Source organism: Lissotriton helveticus, chromosome 11 (genome assembly GCF_964261635.1).
Source record: "Lissotriton helveticus chromosome 11, aLisHel1.1, whole genome shotgun sequence".
Classification (NCBI taxonomy): Eukaryota; Metazoa; Chordata; class Amphibia; order Caudata; family Salamandridae; genus Lissotriton; species Lissotriton helveticus.
The window spans coordinates 977,795,967-977,822,216 of NC_136072.1; the positions used below are offsets into that span (position 1 = coordinate 977,795,967).

At 41.3% G+C, this 26,250-nt stretch overlaps 1 protein-coding gene across 2 annotated transcripts in view; it reads right to left on the minus strand.

Annotated features, from left to right (window-relative positions):
* Positions 1-514: 514 nt before the first annotated feature.
* GRK3 (G protein-coupled receptor kinase 3) overlaps positions 515-26,250 on the minus strand; it is a 1,268,751-nt gene continuing 1,243,015 nt past the window's right edge. For both annotated transcript variants that reach the window (XM_078667331.1, XM_078667330.1), the window contains one exon: positions 515-10,078. In XM_078667331.1, the coding sequence (XP_078523457.1) occupies positions 9,917-10,078 (162 nt within the window). In that variant the 3' untranslated portion in view covers positions 515-9,916. The remainder of the gene's footprint in view (positions 10,079-26,250) is intronic.

Consider the following 26,250-nt stretch of genomic DNA (forward strand, 5'->3'; position numbering starts at 1 on the left):
TCAATTTACATAGCTCAAGCAATGCACTGTGTGCAACCCACTCTAAATTGCACTATCCTCTGCATGCACTCATTCTTATAAGTATTCGCAGCTTTGTGCATTTCAGTGGGCAGGTCACAAATGACGGTGCTGAATCATTGGCTGGTGCATGGAAAACCCAATGCAACCTAGATCTTTTTAAAAATATAGGGATTCGTTATATTTGTGCTTCAGGGGTGAGACTTTGTTTGGTCTGTGCTTGATTTCAGATTTGCTTTTTTATTTTCCTTTTCATTCATAGTAAATGTAAAATACTTAGGTCAGTGTTTTTGTCTAGCAAAACTAAGAAATAGAATGTGTAACTTTTATATGTTTACCTTTTAAACCATTAGCATGTTAAAAGAGAACAACCACTTGGAATTTTGCCCTGTTAACAAATAGGCATTTCCAGTAAATAACAACTGTCAAGACTATAATGTACATTAATGCTATGTGTTATAAACATACATAAATAACCGGACAATAACCAGAAGCATACTCACATATGTTGTTTTATTGGGATTGTTTTTTTTTATATGAGCAGCTGACTGACACATAGAAAAGCAGCTTAGCTGTTTCAATGATTTAAAGATATGTTTATCGGAACTAAGTGTGGTACATTACAGAAATTGCCTAGAACTGTAAAGTCTGAACAGTCTCTGTGGAAGATACTACTTTAAACGTGCACTAGTAGTATACTGGTAAGGAGGCCTCACACCCTCTTTTTCACAATAAATATGGAAAGAGCAAAAATACATCATAAAACAAAATGATACTTCATATAGATACAATACCTAAATTATTTACAAGCTAACTGGCTTATTTTGCAATCAACATACACATTTAAGACACATTTTCTTTATACATGTATTTTAAAATCACAATGTGCTATTAATGTAAAGAAATGCTCCTGTTAAGCGGACTACGAAAAATTGAAATTCACAAGTGCAACAAGGAGATGTTCAGAACTAAAAAGACATAATTTGTAGGAAAGTACTTTGTTACTTTTATTCTGTTTTTCGTGCAGTTTAATTTATCTGGTGTGTACTGAGTGCTCAATTGTGTACCCTGCTAATTTCTGCATATAAAGTGTCCGGAAAGTCAATGTAATCACTGACTACTTTGGAAGAATCACTCTCTTGTGATACGAGAACAGGCTAAAGATAAACATCCATGCAATCAAACACAAATGGAAAACTTTCTACTGTCAAGCAAAGCAATCTCTGGTTAAAAATAGATTTAGAACTCCACATCATTCTCATTAAAAAGAATATTCTTACAATCCACATACTAAATGGAACATCACAGCTGCCTGATGTACTGAGGAGGGTTTTAAAACAATACCGAAGACAGATAGCAGGCTGAGGGTCTCATGACCAATTAGCAACAAGCTTTGCCGCTTCTGAAAATGACAAAATTTACATTTTAAAGCATACAAATCAGTATCTGTGCATTTAAAAATCATTGCATATCCATGCATTATTAGGTAATCAGTGTCTTCTAAGGAATATTTTCAAATCATGCAGTGTTTGACTGCATAAAAAAGTTACATTAAAACCATACAATCTTATTTACTTTTTGAATTGTCATTCAAACACACACACAATCCTGAATGTGTGCATTCTTTCTTTCAAAAACATGAGCTTTTGGTATTTGAAGATGCATATTAACAACAAAACAATCATAATTGTTTTAATCATACATCCAAAGAAAGACATCACTGAAGAGCTAAAGTTACTTGTTTTATGACAGATTGCGAAATTTAACAGGGGTGGACTAAAGAACATGTAGAGTACATATGTTTTATTGAAAATTTGCAGGCCTCAATGCAAACAAAACACTAGATTAATTGAAAATCAGAATAAAGCTTGTTGTCCTTACAAAGAAATGCAATCTTTAAATAACCAACTATACAGATAAAATGCCAGTAAATCCATAGAATTTAGATAGCATTGAAGAAATCCTTGGATTCAATAAATAATATATAATAACATTTTGTTTAAATAACTCTTGTCATGTCCTTACATGGAGACGTTTAATTGCCAAAATAAAGCTGAGTCCTTAGTGATTCTTTATTTATAACAATGCAACAATATTTTGAAAGAAAACTAAAAAAATGTCAGTTTACAAAATTTCACACTACCTTTGAAAATGACTGAATCGCACATGGTACAAAACCATTTCCAGAGCATTATATAGGAATATGTTCATCGCTTTAATGATATTGTGGGATAGATTATCCCTGGTAAAGAATCTGTATAGAGATTGGAAAATAAAGCAACACAATCAATAAATACTGTGACTGTAAGTATATATGCACTTACAATTGTCCCTCAACATATGTTAGTGGTTTAGAATGCCTTGCTTTAATATGTGTGATTATTATTTACTTTGACTGCCTTTCTGACACTGCAATAACAACAGTATGAAGTCTTAAAAGTCAGTGTTCCATAACATTTTGCAGGAGCAATATGGCTTTACTTTTGAAATGGAAAGTCATAGGAAGCTGTAATATTGAATGTTCTTAGTGGTCTGCCTTGCAGTGAAATTATTAGAATCTTGAATCATCGCCTTTGAATAGATTATATTAAGTAATTTCCCTTCAAATGCACCAACTAAACATCTGCTAAATGATTGAAGAAGGGTGCGATAAACGTTTAAAAATCCTGATATTGCCTACATTCAACTCTACATTACGAGTCATTTATTTAGGGATTGGCAGCATAAGAGAAGGCTCCTACCGTTGAAGCAAACCTATTGTACTTTTTGTGGAGAAATTCTGAGAGAACACACTCTTATCACTTTGATTACACACTTTGTTTTCGCTTTTGAAATGTCTGATGACTTGAGCTATGTTTTAGTAGTACTTTTATGATGTTTTCTACATTTGTATTGCTGTATGTTTAATGAAAATATTAGTAATTAGCAAATTAAACATTATGATGATGGCCAATGATTCCAGTATGTGCTCCCACAGAGGGTCAGGCCAACAACACAAAATTAAAAACTATGCACACCAGAAGACGTCAGAGTGTGCTTAGAAACATTTAAAGAAAGTCAGGAACGCTGAGGAAGGTAAGGCAGAGAACATAGGAAAGCCATATTTTTATGCTATAGATTAAATGTTTCTTTTTTCTCACACAAATGTCTTCATCTATTTTGGTACCAACATGAGGAGCACCGTCATATGGAAAAGCAACAGGAGCAGAACACCACTGCATATGGGTCAATTCCTGCAAATATATATAGATTTGATCACACAAAACTAACATAGGCTCTCGTACAAGACTTCTTACAGAAGGCTTTGGGAATGCACAACAATAATTATGGTAACTATACAGTTTTCCACCACAGAGATATCACCAGCCAAGAGTAGATGATGCTTTGTTAAGGCTTGTATAACACACCTTATTGCCACATCTGCCTTTTGTTAATTTCATTAATTACTGCTTTAGTCATGTCACTCCACTACACAGTTTTAGGACAATGTTTCCAATACAGAAATGTTTTCTTCCCTTCGATTACCCCTGTCTCAATTGGCCATAGCCCCGCCTTCTCCCATTGAAGAGATGTTAACTAAATGAATGAGGGTTTCATTAACCTAAACCTACTTCTAATAAGGGTATGAGTCCTTACTCATACATACATATGAAGGAAATAGAGGACCTTTCCCTTGCATCTTTGTCCTTTCACCTGTGCTTTCTCCTTCAGTTGAGGGAAAGCACAGGTTCAGTGCACTGGGTAGATACCGGGAGTTAACTCTATAAGACGCATCATAGAGTTTGCTTCTTTTCTGTAGTTGCATTATGAAAGGGATGGCACAGATCATTTCTCTTTTCAGCGTGGGCGACTAGAATTCACATATGAAATGTTGGTTGTTTTTAGAAAGTCATAATCTTACAAATAGAAAGTATGCTCTCTTTCCTTTGATCATATTAGCTGGCCATCTTGCCTTTGTGGTCTAGGAGAGAATGATGAATCTGGTGTTTCAACAACAAGTGGGTAAAAATGTTGGCTTTTGATTTGCAAATGGCATTCTTGCTGGGTGTTATAAGAAAGTATTTGACTTGCTGAGTTCATTTCAAGGACTGATTCAGGATTTAACCAACTCAGACACCCCCTCACTTCATCATAGGAAAAGCTCTGTGAAATAGTGTAAATAATTTCAATGAATATAATAACAAATCTTCAGGTATAACCTTTGAGTTAAACCAGAGAACAAATACATCCTACTCATGAGATGGCTTATAGCATACTAATAGTCAGAAGAGAACAATAGAACACAATTGTGCTGGCAAGTATTAGAAAGCTCTTCTGGTATTTGAATTTTGGTATCTCACCTACAGGTTGAACTAGCTTAGGTAAACACTCACATTGAAAAAACACCATGGAATAGTGTAAATAATTTGAGTGAGTATTCTAAACCACGTTATGTATAACATGTGGGTTAAACCTGAGTTTTGGATTATACTGCAGGTTAGAACACTTAGAGCACACTGACATTCTTATGTCAGCAGTGGAACACAGCCATGGATAAAAATAGACATCACTTGTAGTATGGTACCTGTCTTGTCTGCTTGTTTGTGGTTGCAGTCCAGAGCTATACACCTACTTAGTGAAAAATGCTGAAAGGCTATGCAAGCTTATGTTTGTGTATTTAGATTAAATATATCTGCCATGCCATCACACTTAATTTCAAGAATTTATAAATGCACCGCTTAATAATTAGATATGGGCCTGCTGCCATCAGATTTTTTATCTCTTATTTTTGTGATCTAAATTTGTTTCTTGAGCATTCAAAATTGGTTTAGTTAGATCAAATGTTTTCAACTGATCTAAGGAAAAGAGTTTGTTTTGTGCCATGTAACATAAAAAAATATATAAATGAGAAGCAATCTGCGAAAATGCACAGTATGTATAGGAAATGTAGGTAATTCCGAATTTTAAAATATTTTCCTTTCGTTATAGTATACATTTGAGGTGGGTAAATCTTATACATTTTTAAATAGCCAACACACTAGGCATACCCGTGACATAATTACACTGACAAAGTACAGCATTTTACACAAATACTTGTACGTTAAACAATAGTTGTTTCTGCAGTAATACTTAACAGTGACGCCAATTCAAAGTAGCACATTGCTACAAAAAGCAATACAGTCCATAATCCCATTGAAAATCTTCAACAAGTTGTCAGTGAGTGGTTTTTGCACTTATTGCGGCTCTAAAGTAGAAATATCCAAAATAACTATATTTGAATACTGCATTTGGCACAGCCTCTAAATAATTGACAATGAATGGTTACAGAATAGGTGATAAGACTTTTTTTAAACTACTTAATATGTTATTGTGTGGCATCTTTATCAACCTTCTCCAAGTAAACAATGCCCAGTGTCTAGTTTGAAATTAGCTAAATAATTTAAAGTCCTCTCATGGACTTGACTGCACTATATCAGATGCACAATAATTCACTTCTAATGGCCCAATCATTTACAAGTAATTTAGAATTAATAGAGAAGGTTCTGAATAGAGTAGGGAGCAAAATAGGTATTTTCAGAGTTCACATGGTAAGCATTTAAGATTAACTCATATCACTTTAAAAGTGGGTCTGATTCACAAAGGTAAACATCCACTTCTGTGTAAGCTTCCACTTGTTGTAGTAGCTTTAATACAGTTTTGGTATTCACAAACGACAAGCTTAATTTTTTTACTAGTACGGCTGCACTTGTAGTTTGTGAATACCAAAACATAGTAATGTTACTGCAGTAAGTATACACGTACACAAAAGTTGAAATTTACCTTTGTGAATCAGGCCCTGTGTGTCCAAATCTATTGTATAAATTACAACCAAACCTTGTCTGTGACACTTCTGATTGAACACAAAATCCATATTTAATAAACAATTTCTATTAATAATCATTTTATATCAGATTATTTTAGTATCCAGTGACTTAATACCCTGTACTTCATGCACTATTAATTGAGAAATCAAATATATATGCATTTCGTGCAAGTTTCAAAGGTCTTGTAATCAATAGTATGATGCTTTGCTTCATTATTTGAAGGAAAGTGGAATTAATGCTAACCACACAAATATAACAAAACAACAAAATTCCTGAAGCAAACCTAAATGAGCCCTTCTCCCAAAGGTGGATTTAAGAAAAAGTTATTTACATTCATAGTAAGGCAAAAACTGTGCACAATGTTGTTCACAGTCAAGGAAAAAGTTTAAGGAAGCTCAAAGCTGATTAATCTTGCTCTAATCTTGTGAATATGTAAATCTTATTATGTAGAAGAAGGCTTAATGTTAAAACTTTAAGTTATAATCATCATCTTTATTCATCATTCATTCAGCACATACAACAACATGTAGATCTATATAATATAAGAACAGTGTTACTGAGCCTAAGTGAAGAAGGGAAACTAAAACATGGGTTTCTAAAGTGGTTAATTTTTAGGTTAAGCATTCAAGACCTCTTGTATATAGTTTAGTATATACTCATATGTGGATGTACTTTGTCGGGTCTGGAGATTGGCCCTAGGACATGTCTGCTGCGCTCAGGGACTTTTTTTTCTGTTCAACTGCCTTTATTTAACTGTCTTCATATAAAACGACCAGCAGAGGTCAGTACAAAATTGCTTTATGCTGAGGGACTTTCTTTTTAAAAATTTCTGCCAACTGACTCTATTTAACTTTCTTGATAGATTGTAATAAATGTTCATTCATGAACAAAAGAACGTAGGATAAATACAGAATTCTGCTCCTCCACCTTGGCTCATCTTCAACGGCTGCCGGTTACAAACTGTGTGGAGGTCAAGGTGCTGTGCAGATTCCATATATGTGTTTACCAAAGTGTACTGCCTTTTCTTATCCATTAGATATCAATGTGATACCCCAATACACACACTTGTATCGACTACTGAGAGACTGCTGATAGCTGCCCACTTCAAGAAGCACATCATAAAGTTGAGTTTTGCCTGTGATAGCATTATTCCTCTGGGATTCTGTACTTCTTGAAATATCAGTGACAGAAGACTGTGTGGCCTATTGAAAATAATGTTATATGGAGCCGAGTGAAGCTCATATTATGCTGATTTGAGGTTAAGTGACACAAAACCGCTGTGGTGGTGGAGACTACACTCTACTTTTTAGAGTAACTAATGAATATAGATTAGGAAAACATTAACCCTATAGATCTCTTGTGTTACTACTTTAAATCAAAAAACGTCCCTCATTAGGACCGGACTCTTAATTGAGTTGGGGCTGGTAGCAATTATTATTTGGGCCATCAGAATGTATCTCTCTTTGTGAAAATCTGAGTAATTAGTTGGAGAATTCGACCCAAAAATGCAGATTTCCACAGTAATTCATTTCTAAGTTATTTCCGTGGTTCCCACTCCAAATTGTCTGGATTTTCCCCAAACCCAAAGTAACATGTACCCCCATTATTGATAACTCCAGTGATAGATAAATACCTCTCATTTTCGATGTTATTCGTAGTCAGGACCTTATTATCCTCAACATACTCTCTTCAGAGGCTGAGACTAATGAGAAAGTGGCTATCATCAGTGTGGTATATACTGCCATGTAACACCCCTATGGTTTGAAAAAAGAGATGTTAGCTGTGAAATTCCATTTCAAATTGTTATGTTATTTGTATTTGTAAAGCACACGATCACCCGGAAGGTATCCTAGTGCTGGATAAATTGCCTAATTATGTTATATCCCTAAATTCAGGGATATAACACAGTTGAATATACATAGCACTGGTTTAGCTTTTTTAAAAATTTGAAAATTTTATATGTACATCTTTGATTTAAAAGGGTACTGGCTTGAAGCAAATTCGATACAACCTTATATTTGTAACCATTGCATTGTAGTTCGTTATAATACTTGAAGTTGTGCCATTGAGACTTGCCAAAGCATAATGGTAGAAAAACATAAATACAAGTATATATGGTGAATGGTCTTAAGAACCTCTAGTTGGAGCATAAAAAGTGAAACTGCACACTATTTTCACTTTACAAAGTAACCCTATAAGGATCTTTTCAGGTGTATAGATTTGTTTCTTTTACCAGGTATAAAATTCCTACTTACAGAATGATTTTATAACCAACAAAGTTATTTTAGCTAACTTCACATTACATACAACAATGGAGTAAATCTGGTTACTGTTTGACAAAAGAAGTTTTGCTTGGTACACAGATAGAGCTGCTGTGGTGTTCCCACTTTTGATTTGATTGCGTTTAAATAACATTTACAGTCCCACACAGATTTTTCACATAAATATAACATGTTTGTGCTAGTTTTCAAGTCCATTGGCACTTAGCACTTCACAAGGAAGGGAAACAGTTTAACCGCATGCGCGCTAGCGGGTGTTCCCGCTGTGCGCTGCGATATGTAAAAACCCTCGTTACATGACAAGGTCAGCTCGTCATGCGCGCAGCGCAGGTAACGCCCATGACGAGCTGATCTTGTCATTAGCGTCGAAGGGGTTAAATACCGGTGGAATGCTCCATGGAGGTCTGGAGAAGAAACAGAAGTGTGGGGTAAAGCAACTGTAGAGGGGTGAGGACGAATGGCCATCTTCAACTAGACACAATGCCAAGTTGTTCCACAGACGGATATCACAAGCTGGCATGAGTGAAAGTGTAAGGACGTACAGAGTGTAGCTGAGAGATATTAGATTTCCAGCGGTTTCTATCCCATTGCACATCATCCTGATCTTAGAACTAAAACACACCATCTTTCTTTGCAAAATGCCCAAAAGTTTGATATGGCTACAGACTTTAAGAATTTGATAATGTAAAAGAGATGAGCTGTGTTGTTGCTGGTTCTTAGTGCGTTTGTGGCACCATAAATTGTAAGGATTCTGTAATGGAATGTGAAGAAGGTGGAGATACGAGAAGGATCTGTAGCAAAGCCTTTCAATTCCCCAACTACTAATCACACAGTCCCTATACATGAATACACACTGAATTCAAGCTGTGACAAATACAGAATAAAAAAAGTGAAACTGACATGAAATCGAAATGACCTGTTCTCCTTTCTACTGTGACCTTGGCAGGAGAGTGAGACCTGCAGATAAAAATAAGTGAAGAGTATGCCAATTTGTAGTATTATATTACAAATCACTTGACACAACTACCATGCAGGTGTATTCTCTGGTCCATATTTCAATGTGTGAATTATTTTATATGTAATTGAAACAAGACCTTGGCAGTGATGACTGGTGATGTTACAGACCCAGATGAATAAACTGATTGATTAGGTTCCATGGAGAATCTACAATTCTTGTCACCAAGACGGTTTAGAAGCCAGCCTTTTGTAGTGCATACCAGCATCACTGTCCACTGAAAGATATATATAATCAACAGTGCAATATGGGACAAGAGAACTATTCCAACTCTTCGATAAATTAATGTAAGAGAGATATTTTGTAGTCACACTGGCAGATAATGGAGATAGTTTAACATCCTGTACTCATGTTGAAGTAACAGCAAGTATCCTAAAAAAAAGCTTAGTTTCCAAGTTCCATACACAGCACTTCAGAAGAAAGCAAATGCTTGCTTTATTTCATTAACTCTGCTTATCAGATTTTTCTCCAATGCGCCACTGCGCAGAATTCACAGTAGTAATGAACAACCACTTAATCTGGCAAATTCACTACTCCTTTCAGAAAACCTTCATCTCCTCATTGCTTCTGACACAATGGCCTCTGCAAACACAGTGTCATAAGTTCTCTTCTCAGCAGATGAGGTCCAATTGATGTCCAGTGCTTCCTCTATGTACATACTGTCTTAGAGCACCATGTGAGTAATTAATACCGATAGTGCCGCACTGATAAACAGTGATCTCAGAGTTGTTTTCCCAATGACATTTTAGTCATCTGGTCTCCTAGAGGCCATTGCTATTTCTGTGGCAAAGTGGTGGTTTTGTGATTTCCACCACAGCTGATCGGGACTTGTTCAGAAACTTTGGGGCCCGGCGTAGCAGCCTCTGTGCCTCAGTGAAAGCTTCGGTTAGTTCTTTTTTCCATTGAATAAACTCTGGATCACTCTGAGAGAAAAACATAAACATAACATTTTATAAATCAAAACAGATCTAAAGGCATAGATAAAACAATGTAGCTAATAGTTTGTAGGATATAATTGGAAACCAATCCACTAAGCACACAAAGTTTACATTAATAACAAGAAATATGCAAGCCACATCCATAATATATGCATATTGAGTGCATATTTACAAAAATTGCCCTTTAAGTGAAACACTAAACAATGAAATTGGTCTACAGTGGAACGGTAATTCCGACCAAATTACTAAATGGTAACAGAAACAGAAGAGCACATTATTATCTGCATAGGTATATTAAAGGAAAAGGACACAGGAAATTGACAAGGAGATTTAATATACTGTTGTTTTTTATTAATGTATGTAATACTTCTGCTATGGGAGATGAAAATAGTTTGTAATACAAACTCTATCAGTGACAACACCAGTGGTTTGCTATCATTCCCATAGGTGTTTGAAAAGAAGAACAGTGTGTTTTAAGGTGGAAGAGAAGAAGGGAAATGAGCAAAAAAAGTGAAAAGAGGGGAAACCGAAGGGATGGAAAGGAAATAAGGATTGAGAAGGGAAGGCTATAAAAACAGTTACAGAATGTGGTATAGTCTGGGAAATATAAAGAGGTTGTTATTCATTTAATTGAATAAATATTCAGGGAAATGCAGTATTAGAAACTCATTGCTGTATTTCATAACCATAGTGGAGTGAGCTGGTAAATCATTCAACATCTACTTGAAATAACATTCCGGGATGTGAACTGGATCATGGTCATATGTAGATAACAAGTGTGAAATCCTTTTGAAATCAGAGGAAAACTCAGCCAAAATTTTAATGAAAAAGAATATTTGTATAAATGCTTTTTCATGCAAAGTGTTACATTTCTCTTTCAAATGTAAAGGAAATTATGCCAGTAGCAGGTACTGCAATATGAAACACTTTGGTTTCTATTCACATAGGCATTTTGGAGTATGTAAAGTAGTAATTCTGTAGTATCCTTTTACCTACTAAAAGATTAAATGGCTGGCCATTGTCAATAAACTTGGAATGAGCAAGCAAACTTCTGGGAAGAACCACTATCTATTTCAGCCACTGTGGGTGGAGTGGTTGAACCAAGATTTTGGGAGAGAGTTTCTGCCCAGAATGATTTGTCCAGCCACATAGGTGGCCTCACACAATGTTTTTGATTGCAGAAATATGTGCCTAAGGCAAGGGAATTCTTAAATTATGTGGACCTGTGCGTGCTTGCGCTCTGTTTTTACAGTTTAGGTACAGTGCCCTTCCAATTGCTGTTTACACGATGTGGTGTGACCCTGCAAATTCTGGGCATACTCGGTGCTATTCCTGTACACTTCTGGATGAAACCGAGGAACATTTGTTGTTTTTTGCACAAATTGCACTAAACCCAGAGTTAGTTAGATCGCAACTCTAAATCGCCTTCTGAGCCTAACAAACTGAGTACATGCCCTTAGGATTTGCAAAAGCAAATCCTCCACTGTGATTGTGGTGGTTGTATCCAAATTCCTCTATACAGCCTGGATCATTAGGCACAATGTATTAGGCAAATCCCAAAGATTGTAGGTGTTCTGGGATCATTCATGTAGCTTTTTAGGATTTTCTTTCACATTTATTAATGTTTTATTTCTGCTTTTTTGGGAATTGTTGGATTTTACTCAATTTATCTCAATCAAATTTTATCACCTTTCCATGATGTATCTTTGATGTTTGTTTTTATTTCTTGATGATGAAATTTGATTTTCAGTCTGACTCTTTTCCTGGTCATTGACTTTGTGTTACTTGAGATCCTTTATTGGTGAGAGAGTGCCATGATAACACATGCCACCGGAGTGCTTCCCTGTTCCCTGAAGCATAGGTCCAAGCAGAGGGTTTGCTGCTGTGTGGTGCAGCCACTGCGGCACTATATCGCCCACATCCCCCTGCATGCCTCATCAGCTGATTGGGATTATCCCTACTTGATGACTGCAGAGACCCGTTGCGTGGGGGACTCTTTTCCTGGTCATTACCTTTGTGTTTCTTGAGATTCTTTATAAGCGAGAGAGTGCCACGATAACGCCTGCCACCGGAGTGCTTCCCTGTTCCCTGGTGCCCCAGTCCAAGTAGGGGGTGTGCCGCTGCGTGGTGCAGCCGCTGGGGCACTGCATCGCCCACATCTCCCTACGTGCCTCATCAGCGGCTTGGGATTATCCCTATCTAAGGGCTGCAGAGACCCACTGCATCGGGGACTCTTTTCCTGGTCATTGACTTTGTGTTTCTTGAGATCCTTTATAAGTGACAGAGTGCTTGGGACTAGCCTTACTTAAGGGCTGACAAGATCCTCTGCATGGGGCACGCACAGGCAGCACTCGGGCAAGGCCCGGGCCAAGGGCGGGCCCGTCTGCACCCATCAGGAAGAGGCAGGGCAAGGCCCCCTCTCTTTGCTGGTTGCGACTCAATTTTTTCTGATCTTCCTTACTAAACGAGCACAGCAAGTATCCGCAGGTTGTTGTATACCATTTCTCTTGAGCTGCTAACATTATATTTATCTTGCCCTGACTTTGGTGTAGTGGTGGACCTTTAAATTGACTGCTATTTGCAATAGAGTCACTTGGACTCTGCTTGTAATTCAGTTTCCTTCTCCGCATTGTTCCTTTTTGTTTCTTGTACTCACCATTGTCAGAAGAGGTCACTTTTTGACTACGCTTTTCAGTTAACACATGTATTAGACCATGGGGAAAAGGAAGCACCTGGGTTCCTCGGTGGTTAAGTCTCCTACTAAACCTCGTCTGTCCAACATGACTATATTATGGGTGCAAAGGGGGTGTTAGAGAAGCAGATCCTTAGTGAGGACTAAACATTAACCACTTGCTTAGCGGAAATTCACGTGCTTGCAAATCCGAGTGAAGTGTCATCAACTGCTACTCAATGCAGCTCTCACTGTGGTGGGAATCCGGTTGTACTCAACAGAGATGAGAGTACCTCTAATTCTATCTGACCGTGCACTTTGATTCCTCATGCCCCAATTAAACACCCAAAAATACAGAGTAGCCTCACTGGTGATTCCACTTTGGATCTACAGGGAGGACTGTATGGGCCAAAAAGAAATCAAACACACAGAAACATGCAGCTTCAACCAAGTCACCCAGAGTCCATAAGAAAATTGTGCCTATATTAACCCTTGACCATACTTCTTTGGTGTCATTGGTACAAGAACTGGTCTTACCAATAGACTAAAAATAATTGAAAGTACCGTACTAACCTGTGTAGAGTTGCTGGGAAAGGTACACTTGTATCCTGGAAGCTGATCCCCACCGGGGGTCAACACCGTGCTAGCCTTCAACCCCGTCTGTGACATCTGGATTACCCATTGCCCCAATGAGCAACACTCCATCGACTAGTCCCTTGGCTAAACCAGCCCCTCAGTTTCAACAGGTTCCTGCCCTGACAGTCAGAAAGTCTGCACCCCACCATCACCAATTTTTATAAAGGACCAACTTCTAATAATACCATCAATAAATCAGACTCTTTGGATCTACCCCCAGCAGCAACACCATATGCGGTTATTTTGGCAAATGTTCCTGTTCTCTCTACGCCATCCCAAGAATCCTGGGATTCATTGAGAAAGAGATCTGTTAATTGGCTAAATACTAGAGTGAGGCTAGGGGGAGCCCTTTTCGCACATATTAAAATGGTAAGAAGAGTAAAATGGGTTGGTAGGGGTTATAAAATATTACAGGGAGACTACGTGGTGCTAATTATTAAAACTCCACAATTGGTTAAAACTATATTAGGTAGAGCTAGTTCACCATCTTTGAATCCACACCAAATAGCTGTTTTACCTCTTGGGTTCTTTTACCAACCCCCCCAAATCAACTCCCTATGCAATTCCATCTGCTGATTAAATCTAAATATCAATCTGTACACTCTAACTTCACGCAGTCCTGTCCTTTGTCATATCACATTCAACTTTTAACAGGAATGATGGCCTTTATTCTCTCAGTGCAGTAGACTGACTGAGTGCAATTGATTGAAATAGAGACAATCTCTGCGAAAGTTTATCTAAAACTTCTATTGATAATACGAGTCCATTGACTGATAGCCATTTATTAAATCTTCAGACAAATGCCAAGTTGACTCCTTTGGCCAGTGTAGTGACCCCCCTTAGGCAATTCCTATTGAATGTGCCACCACTGTCCTGTTTTGGAATGTAGCTGGGCTACGGAGTATGCATTAACTTGACAGAGTGGTTAGATTTTGTGTCTTGGTGTTTAATTGTATATCTACAAGAAACATGGACCATCGATCCAATTAACCTTGATGGTTGTAAAACATTTCATACTCTAGCTGTTCCTTCGAGATGTGGTAGGTTTCAAATAAGTTGGTTTCCTCAAATTTAGTTGTTACATCTACAAAACTGTTTTATCAAATTGTTTCTTTTTCAATTTAATTGTCAACATTGCTGGTATTTATACATTTTTATACTAATGCCTGTGACCTGGATATACTATCTGTTTTAAGTCAACTTGACAATAACCTGTAATCACCAGTCTCCAATGAGTCAAGAGAAATGATCTTCCTATGGGGCGGGGTGGCAATTTTAACCTTTGACTTTGCCCATTGCCAGCTAACAAGGCCTGCTGCCTTTTTACTCCCATGAATGATGGCATTACCCATTTTCTACATACAGAATATGGAGACCTACTCAATGAATTTCTTTTTAAATATGAACTGGGTTTCTGTAATCACCTGGTAGATGTAATCTGCACATTTAATGGGAGAGGGGGGAATAGAGTAATTGACTACTTGCTGTTCCCAAATCACTATTCTGCCTTGGTAACCAAATTTGTTTTACGCAATCTTGCTATGAGTGATTATTTTCCCAAAGTATAGAGTTGGAAATTAACGTAATTAACAAGGGGGCTAACCACTACGCCTCACCAGTTAGGACATTGAAATCTCTTGTTTAAATGGCAATAGTCTATGTTGGTCTATGGTAGATCCTAATACATTTTTAGAACAACTGATTAATAAACAACAGAACTTTTGTTATTTGTTTAGATGAGAGAGCAGCAGCAACTAAAGTCAAAGAAACATTTAATTTGATTACCAAAGGCATTAAAGAAGGGCTAACCTCCAATCAGAAACATGTAGTTGCGAAGACTAAAGGTTGGTTCAATTCTGCTAGCTCCTGGACTCACAAAATTTAAAATGAGCCCTAGACAAGCAACCTAGCAATACCATAGAATTCCAGAACTGTAGACATGCTTACAGGCTTGCCCTAACACTCAGAAAGAATGGTCTGAAAGAGGAGGCATGGGAAAATCTACATGAGATGTGTCATAATAATGACAACATGGCCTTTTGGCATGTTATCAACTCCCCTTTTCTAAGAGGAGATGTCAGACCCCGAATTGAGAATGCAATTACAGAGGAAGATTGGTTAGCTCACTACTCTAAGGTATACCCTAATATAACAGAGAGAGTTAGCGACTCCTTTCCATCTGTGTCCATGGCTGATCACCCCATGACCACACCTTCTCATAATCAGACTGATCTCAATTTTACCATTGAAGAAGTCATATTGGCTCTAAAGATAAGTAAAGGAGGTAAAGCTCCAGGCCCAGATGTTATCCCGATTGACTTCTTTAGAGCTAATATCGATCTTTGGGGCCCGCTTCTGACTCTTGTCTTTAGATCCTGTCAGAGTGCTATTTTTTTTAACTCCTGATCTAAGTCTCATATTGTGCCTATCCATAAGAAAGGTGATAGTGTTTGTCCTGCCCAATACAGACCCATTTCCCTACTTGACTCTGTAGTTAAAGTGGTTGGCTGCATGTTTTTATGCAGACTACAGGATTGGGCTGACTCTAACAACATAATATTGGACCTACAATAAGGGTTCCGATCAGGAATTGGGACTATGGAGCAGGCCATTAACTTGAATTTACTGATAAGAAAATATGTGCACATTAAACATGGCAATTTGTTTATGGTATTTGTCGACATATCCTCTGCTTTCGATTGCGTAGTGCACAAAAAACTTTGGACCATCATGCTTACTATGGGTGTGGACACTACCATCTTTCTTAGATATTTATATTCGACTAGCACAGCAAGGGTATGTTATGGCCTTAAAGGTGAATGCACTCAGCCGTTCAGCATAGAGAGAGGAGTCCGAGAAGGGTGTGTACTTGCCCCTTACTTGTTTAAACTGTACATCAACAGTCTGGGTTGTACTCCAGTAAGGAAATGTTTAGATCTTCCCCAGATGAGATGGTGCTTATGCATTGTACTCCGTTGGTCCCAAAGCATCTACTCAATGCATTTGTTCTTTATATGCAGAATTTGAAGTTGCAAACCAATATAAGTAAAATCTTTGTATTGAAAGTGGGTAAATGAGCAGCAACATATTGTAACATCCAAATTGAGAATACCACCATAACTCACACATCATCTTTTTCCTAATTAGGGATTTTATTTGACCGGGAGGGGAACTGGAGAGACGCCGTGAATTCCAAAAAGGCTCCAATTTGTTAAATCGATCACAGCCTTGCTCAACTTCTCTAGGAAACTGAGCATCAAACACCCAAAAGAGATGACCATATATAACTCCAAACGGCGACCAATTGCAATGTATGGTTCTGAATAGTGGGGATATGCAAACATTGACTATTTGCAGGTGACAGAAAATGCCTATTTAGGAAATCTCCTTGCCCTTCCAAAAAGTTGTTCTACCATCGTCTGTCGCTCGGAATTGGGAGCCCCAAAATTAGTAGATCTGATAAAGGTTCAGCCAGTTTTGCTTTGGCACAAAATTTAGCCATCCGACCATACAAAGCTCAATCGAGCCATCGCAAGGGATTGCCTTGGATCAGAGCGTGTTTCCAAAATTCCCTGGTTGAAGTATGTGAACCAATTACTGACAGATATTGGCCATCCTGAATATTTCGATCATCTGGAAACCCTGATAAATATCCCTAGGAAATGTTACAGTTGGAATGTTTAACACTGCTTGAGGAACTGAGGTTGTCGACTGAAATGCCTGACCATCTGTATTTAAAAAACAGATGATTTTGACTACATTTGATATACAACCCTATCTATCAAATGTACACAGTACCCAACACAGAGTTGTACTGACACGGTTTAGGTTGGATATTTTCCATTGTGTAACCAGTTTTCCTAACACTAACAATTGGTCATGATTTTGATGGGCAGTTATTACTCGGAGGCAGATGTTATCGTGGGAGTAGAACACTCTTGGTTCTTTCCAATTTGTATTTGCATTTGTATTTTGTTTTTAACAGTTTTACTGGCCTTTTATTTTGCATACTGTATATTTGTTTTATCGAGTATTCTTTTATGAGTCACCCTGTGATATCAAATAAAGCTTATTTGAAGTGAATTGAATCTGTCAATAAACTTTTGACTTACTCTATGGTTGTAACCAGGTATACCTCTGAGATGAACGGATCACTGAAACAATATCGAGGTCAAGAATATCAAATTACAGAAATATCGAGGTAAAAATATAGAATATCAAAATATCGACCTTCCTATCTCCAAACAAGTACAAAAATATTGAATCAAAAATATCGATGTAAAAAATATAGTTAGTCAAAATATCGAATTTTTTAAAATGCTTTAAACTAATTGAAAATGTATGAAATAATAAATATAATTAACTTAAACATACTTAAAATACTTATATAACCTTAAAATTAATCAATAATTAATGTAAGTAAACAAAAAATACAAATTGATTTGTTACTACATCTATATATATAAACGTAATATTGATAACAAATTTACAATATTTTTACGGTAGGATAGCGGAAAGGGTAAAATTTACTATAACCACTCCAATGAGTGCAACAGTAGGGAAAGTGTTGGATAGCGTAGGGGTAAAAATTACTATTCCAACTCCAGGGAGTGCAACAGTAGGAAAAGCCTTGGATAGCGTAGGGGTAAAAATTACTATTCCCACCCCAGAGAGTGCAACAGTAGAGAAAGAGTTGGATAGCGTAGGGGTAAAAATTACTATTCCCACTCCAGAGAGTGCAACAGTAGAGAAAGCGTTGGATAGCGTAGGGGTAAAAATTACTATTCCAACTCCAGAGAGTGCAACAGTAGGGAAAACGTTGGATAGCGGCAGGGTAAAATTTACTATTCCCACTCCAAAGAGGGCAAAAGTAGGGAAAGCGTTGGATAGCATAGGGCTAAAAATTACTGTTCCCACTCCAGTGAGTGCAACAGTAGGGAACGCGTTGAATAGCGTAAGGGTAAAAATTACTATTCCCACTCCAGTGAGTGCAACAGTAGGAAAAGCGTTGGATAGCGGGAGAGTTAAAATTACTATTCCCAATCCAAAGAGTGCAACTTTAGGGAAAGCATTGGATAGCGTAGGGGTAAAAATTACTATTCCCACTCCAGAGGATGCAACAGTAGGGAAAGCGTTGGATAGCATAGGGGTAAAAATTACTATTCCCACTCCAGAGAGTGCAACAGTAGGGAAAGCGTTGGATAGCGGGAGAGTTAAAATTACTATTCCCACTCCAAACAGTGCAACAGTAGGGAAAGCATTTGATAGCGTAGGGGTAAAAACTTACTATTCCCACTCCAGAAAGTGCAACAGTAGGGAAAGCGTTGGATAGCGGGAGGGTCAAAATTACTATTGCCACGCCAGAGAGTGCAACAGTAGGGAAAGTGTTGGATAACGTAGGGGTAAAAATTACTATTCCCACTCCAAAGAGTGCAACAGTAGAGAAAGTGTTGGATAGCGTAGGAGTAAAAATTACTATTCCCACTCCAGTGAGTGCAACAGTAGAGAAAGCGTTGGATAGCGGGAGGGTAAAAATTACTATTTCCAATCCAGAGAGTGCAACAGTAGGGAAAGCGTTGGATAGCGGGAGAGTTAAAATTACTATTCCCACTCCAAAGAGTGCAACAGTAGAGAAAGCGTTGGATAGCGTAGGGGTCAAAATTACTATTCCCACTCCAGAGAGTGCAACAGTAGGGAAAGGGTTGGACAGCGTAGGGGTAAAAATTACTATTCCCACTCCAAAGAGTGCAACAGTAGGGAAAGCATTGGATAGCGTAGGGGTAAAAATTACTATTCCCACTCCAGTGAGTGCAACAGTAGGGAAAGCGTTGGATAGCGTTGGGGTACAAATTACTATCACACTCCAGAGGGAAAGTAAATACTTCATATATGAATAAAAATAAATTAAATATTTAATACCAAATACAAATTAATTAAAAGTAATTAACAATTTTATATAATATAATAATTAATAAATTAAAAATAGAAAAAAGAATTATTACAAATAATTACCTATTAATACAAATTATTTACCAATTAACAATTAATTAATTAACAATTAAAAAAATATAAAAAATTACAACAAAACAAAACAAATATATAAAAAACAATATTTAATTATTTACAATTAAATTACTTCCCACCCTATTCCTCTATAAACCCACAACCCGCCTGTTAGACCTAGGTTTTTCTAGACTACATAGGGTAGCCTGGCACAGAGCAGCATCAGCTAAACCCCCTCGAGGCTTTGTGTAGTGCTTACAATCTCACCCACAGTAACCCAGTGAATGACCAACCAAAATAATGACACCACACCAGTTTAGAAAAATACCGGTTCCTTTTATAAAATTCTTTGATGTATCTCTCTTTTCTTTAGAGCCGGGTTTCAGTTTCAGATCATTTAACCTTATCACATTCAATTATTGGTTCATCGCAAAATTCATTTGGCCATTTCAGTATTTCTCTACCCCCAAGTATGAAGGTCACGTTGAGAAATCCCTACAACTTAGAGTTGCAATCTCTTACATTCCCCATCTATTCGGGTTGATAATTAAACAGGCTTCTTTACAATAAATCATATCTGGTACATTACATTTCGCCAGGTGCAGCTCCCCCGCACAGCTTCATACAATCACGATTAGGCTCTGGTGCGAGTAGTTGAATTACTGGAGAAGACAAGCAAGATATTACATCCCTGAAGAACAGCTCTCAACACCCTACGAACTTATTAAACCACTGAGCCCATCAGGGTAAACACAGGTGCTGCCAGCCTTTCGGATATCGTGTCCTCCACCCACCAGGATGTTCACCACCAATCACCTTTTGTTCCCCCAGAACTCTCTGGTGATCCCCACTTGTTTCGCTACCTCCCGTTTCCCTGAAGCCCCTCGGCTTCCAGCTTACTCTCCCTCACAAGTTCCGTGGGCAGGTAGTTTCTCACATGGATCACCCCCTCACTGAGAGGATTGTCTCGGGTTTGCTATATCTCCTAAATGTGTGTCACACAGGTAATTTGCTGTCTCCTTACGTGTCCCCGGTTGTTCAGCTACTTGGGGTAAGTTCCGGCAGGGACTCGTTTGCTCCTCCCCGCCCGACCACTCTCCCACGCTTACTTGGGGTGTCTTGGCTTCTCTGCTCACTTGTGCTGCGTTATACGAGTGTCGGCGGCCACTGTCTCTCCCTTGAACCGCTGCTCCGTTACCGCTGCCTCAGCCCGCCGCTTCGTGCCGCTTCCTGATCCTCGCAGACGCTCTCCTCAGGCACGAAAGCTCCGCCCCCGTACGGCCTCCTCCTGCAGTCTCCCCGCCTCTTCCGACGCTACCTCAGGTTCCTCCGAATGGCAACACGGTTCAGCTGGGCTCTTCCTCCTCTTCCGATCCCACGACAGGGATCCCACACGGCAGTGGCGCTTCCTTCGGGTAAGGCCAACAGCCGGTTCCGCCGCTTCTCTTCACAATGTGGACTCCGGGCTCATGTGCTGCAGTTGCGGCAGTTTTAACTCCTTGACCCCTGATTCCTTTACCATTCAGAGTGTCACTGTGTCCAGGTTCGCTTCCACTGCACACGTGCCTTCAGGGCAGGACTTCACAGGTCACTTGAGAGCCACGCTGCGTGAGTCACTGATGGTTATAAAACTTGCCACGGAGTCTTCTGTTTCTTAATATGGTTGCTGTGGCAGTGGGGTTTGGTCAGCCTATGAGGGGTCACTTCCCAGTAGAGCAACAGCCGGCCCCAAAGGTCGATCTTGTCACTACTAGTGTGATTTCCTCCTCCTCAAGTCGCCTCTCTCCGCACTGGTCAATTCCAATACTGTCCCAAAATGGCTCCCTGGTCACTGGCCTTTTATAGGCTGGCCTCAGACCCCTGGAAGCTACTAGTTGGTTCTGGAACCTTCCTCATGCTAGCCTATGGGTCTGCCACCCTTAGGTGACCGTTATGGCAGTTAGTAGCCACCATTTTAGGAATCATGTTCTAACAGTTGCTTTCTGTGAGGAAAACTAGGCCTTGGCAAAACAATATGCCCAAGTAACACCTAGCCCCCGCGAGAACACTGGAAAAATTCTGGTGGACATTAAAAAAAAGAAAATACATAACTGGAATCACTGGAATGCCAAAGGGGACAAAAAGGCGAAACATTTTGGGGAAAGGGCCAAGTCTCACACATCTCCCCCAGCCAAAAGCCAGGGTAGACCGATCATTCCCTTGATGGGCTTCCCTGCTTGGGGCGGAAAAAGGTGGACGCAGGCCCATTACTTCAATGGCATCCGCCAGTTCTTCACCAATCAAACCACCCCACTGATGTTCCCTAGTGGGATGCGGCCAGGACTGACCTCTAGACAGTTCAGATGCCTCTGGCCCTTGCTCTCTCTGAGTGGGGGGCAGTAGCCCCAGGCCCGTAGTACCCTTTCCACTCTCCTCCTCAACCTAGAGTCGAAACCCTTAGGTTGAACTGGTGACAGGGGCGAGTCCTCCCTCTCCCTGCACCCCCTCTCAGAGTTCCGCACCCTCCCAACTGGAGTAGTACCCCTGAGAGTCACAACCGGGGGGACTCTGATTACAGAGATCCCTCCCGCCAGGTCAGGCAACCCCTGAACCTGGCCACCCAACCCGGGATCTGCACCCAATGGCTGGTCCGGTGCCAGAGGAGAGTCCTTCCTCCCTCAGCACCCCCTCCCAAAGTTCTGCACCCTCCCAACTGGAGTAGTACCCCTGAGAGTCACAACCGGGGGGACTCTGATTACAGAGATCCCTCCCGCCAGGTCAGGCAACCCCTGAACCTGGCCACCCAACCCGGGATCTGCACCCAGTGGCTGGTCCGGTGCCAGAGGAGAGTCCTTCCTCCCTCTGCACCCCCTCCCAGAGTTCTGCACCCTCCCAACTGGAGTAGTACCCCTGAGAGTCACAACCGGGGGGACTCTGATTACAGAGATCCCTCCCGCCAGGTCAGGCAACCCCTGATCCTGGCCACCCAACCCGGGATCTGCACCCAGTGGCTGGTCCGGTGCCAGAGGAGAGTCCTTTCTCCCTCCGCACCCCCTCCCAGAGTTCTGCACCCTCCCAACTGGAGTAGTACCCCTGAGAGTCACAACCGGGGGGACTCTGATTACAGAGATCCCTCCCGCCAGGTCAGGCAACCCCTGAACCTGAATCCCCAGTCCAGGTTCTACACTCTGTGACTGGTCTGAACCCTGAACCTCGGGTACGCTGCCACCATTTGGAGTGATGTTAAGGGCTTTGAGGTCGAGCTCTCGTAGCTTGAGCTCGTGTTTCATCCTTCTCCCTTCCATCTCCAGTTTGGCCATCTTCCACCTTAACTGCCTTTCCTCTCTCCTGACGGCTAACTCGGACTCTGACAATCCTCTCGATGACGCACTGCTGCCCTCCCGTGAGACTACCTTGGGGCTGATTGACATTTCACCCATCCCGGGGGACATTCTGCAAGCCTCTCAATGACAGTACTTCTGTCTGACTCCTCCTCCTCTACCGTTCCCTCCGTGTGCGCTTCCACCCAGGCTCGCAGACTAGTACGGAGCTCTTCTCTTTTGGCCCCTCGCCTAACGAACACTCCCCTTTCCTGACAGAAATCCTTGAGCTGTGCCACAGTATAGGTCTCCAGCTCTGACATTTCGAATTCCATCTTGTCAGTGAAAAGTGTGGACAACCACCCCGAAGTAAGTTACAAGGATAGGAATCTCTGAGGGTCACCTCCACCCACCACCAGGAGTAAATTTGGAAAAACAAAAGTAGTAATTAGGAAGTCCGCCAGGAGAAAACTCCAGGTGTAGGCCTGTGGTAAGCACTGTGTTACTAATAAGTGGTTGTAAGCACAAACCCGTTATCCCACCGCTGAAACACCAATTATGTTAGACCTAGGTTTTTCTAGACTACATAGGGTAGCCTGGCACAGAGCAGCATCAGCTAAACCCCCTCGAGGCTTTGTGTAGTGCTTACAATCTCACCCACAGTAACCCAGTGAATGACCAACCAAAATAATGACACCACACCAGTTTAGAAAAATACTGGTTCCTTTTATAAAATTCTTTGATGTATCTCTCTTTTCTTTAGAGCCGGGTTTCAGTTTCAGATCATTTAACCTTATCACATTCAATTATTGGTTCATCACAAAATTCATTTGGCAATTTCAGTATTTCTCTACCCCCAAGTATGAAGGTCACGTTGAGAAATCCCTACAACTTAGAGTTGCAATCTCTTACATTCCCCATCTATTCGGGTTGATAATTAAACAGGCTTCTTTACAATAAATCATATCTGGTACATTACATTTAGCCAGGTGCAGCTCCCCCGCACAGCTTCATACAATCACGATTAGGCTCTGGTGCGAGTAGTTGAATTACTGGAGAAGACAAGCAAGATATTACATCCCTGAAGAACAGCTCTCAACACCCTACGAACTTATTAAACCACTGAGCCCATCAGGGTAAACACAGGTGCTGCCAGCCTTTCGGATATCGTGTCCTTCACCCACCAGGATGTTCACCACCAATCACCTTTTGTTCCCCCAGAACTCTCTGGTGATCCCCACTTGGTTCGCTACTTCCCGTTTCCCTGAAGCCCCTCGGCTTCCAGCTTACTCTCCCTCACAAGTTCCGTTATGGGCAGGTAGTTTCTCACATGGATCACCCCCTCACTGAGAGGATTGTCTCGGGTTTGCTATATCTCCTAAATGAGTGTCACACAGGTAATTTGCTGTCTCCTCACGTGTCCCCGGTTGTTCAGCTACTTGGGGTAAGTTCCGGCAGGGACTCGTTTGCTCCTCCCCGCCTGACCACTCTCCCACGCTTACTTGGGGTGTCTTGGCTTCTCTGCTCACTTGTGCTGCGTTATACGAGTGTCGGTGGCCACTGTCTCTCCCTTGAACCGCTGCTCCGTTACCGCTGCCTCAGTCCGCCGCTTCGAGCCGCTTCCTGATCCTCGCAGACGCTCTCCTCAGGCACGAAGGCTCCGCCCCCGTCCGGCCTCCTCCTGCAGTCTCCCCGCCTCTTCCGACGCTACCTCAGGTTCCTCAGGATGGCAACACGGTTCAGCTGGGCTCTTCCTCCTCTTCCGATCCCACGACAGGGATCCCACACGGCAGTGGCGCTTCCTTCGGGTAAGGTCAACAGCCGGTTCCGCCGCTTCTCTTCACAATGTGGACTCCGGGCTCATGTGCTGCAGTCGCGGCAGTTTTAACTCTTTGACCCCTAATTCCTTTACCATTCAGAGTGTCACTGTGTCCAGGTTCGCTTCCACTGCACACGTGCCTTCAGGGCAGGACTTCACAGGTCACTTGAGAGCCCCGCTGCGTGAGTCACTGATGGTTATAAAACTTGCCACGGAGTCTTCTGTTTCTTAATATGGTTGCTGTGGCAGTGGGGTTTGGTCAGCCTATGAGGGGTCACTTCCCAGTAGAGCAACAGCCGGCCCCAAAGGTCGATCTTGTCACTACTAGTGTGATATCCTCCTCCTCAAGTCGCCTCTCTCCGCACTGGTCAATTCCAATACTGTCCCAAAATGGCTCCCTGGTCACTGGCCTTTTATAGGCTGGCCTCAGACCCCTGGAAGCTACTAGTTGGTTCTGGAACCTTCCTCATGCTAGCCTATGGGTCTGCCACCCTTAGGTGACCGTTATGGCAGTTAGTAGCCACCATTTTAGGAATCATGTTCTAACAGTTGCTTTCTGTGAGGAAAACTAGGCCTTGGCAAAACAATAGGCCCAAGTAACACCTAGCCCCCGCGAGAACACTGGAAAAATTCTGGTGGACATTAAAAAAAAGAAAATACATAACTGGAATCACTGGAATGCCAAAGGGGACAAAAAGGCGAAACATTTTGGGGAAAGGGCCAAGTCTGACACATCTCCCCCCAGCCAAAAGCCAGGGTAGACCGATCATTCCCTTGATGGGCTTCCCTGCTTGGGGCGGAAAAAGGTGGACGCAGGCCCATTACTTCAATGGCATCCGCCAGTTCTTCACCAATCAAACCACCCCACTGATGTTCCCTAGTGGGATGCGGCCAGGACTGACCTCTAGACAGTTCAGATGCCTCTGGCCCTTGCTCTCTCTGAGTGGGGGGCAGTAGCCCCAGGCCCGTAGTACCCTTTCCACTCTCCTCCTCAACCTAGAGTCTAAACCCTTAGGTTGAACTGGTGACAGGGGCGAGTCCTCCCTCTCCCTGCACCCCCTCTCAGAGTTCCGCACCCTCCCAACTGGAGTAGTACCCCTGAGAGTCACAACCGGGGGGACTCTGATTACAGAGATCCCTCCCGCCAGGTCAGGCAACCCCTGAACCTGGCCACCCAACCCGGGATCTGCACCCAGTGGCTGGTCCGGTGCCAGAGGAGAGTCCTTCCTCCCTCCGCACCCCCTCCCAGAGTTCTGCACCCTCCCAACTGGAGTAGTACCCCTGAGAGTCACAACCGGGGGGACTCTGATTACAGAGATCCCTCCGGCCAGGTCAGGCAACCCCTGAACCTGAATCCCCAGTCCAGGTTCTACACTCTGTGACTGGTCTGAACCCTGAACCTCGGGTACGCTGCCACCATTTGGAGTGATGTTAAGGGCTTTGAGGTCGAGCTCTCGTAGCTTGAGCTCGTGTTCCATCCTTCTCCCTTCCATCTCCAGTTTGGCCATCTCCCACCTTAACTGCCTTTCCTCTCTCCTGTCGGCTAACTCGGACTCTGACAATCCTCTCGATGACGCACTGCTGCCCTCCCGTGAGACTACCTTGGGACTGATTGACATTTCACCCATCCCGGGGGACATTCTGCAAGCCTCTCAATGACAGTACTTCTGTCTGACTCCTCCTCCTCTACCGTTCCCTCCGTGTGCGCTTCCACCCAGGCTCGCAGACT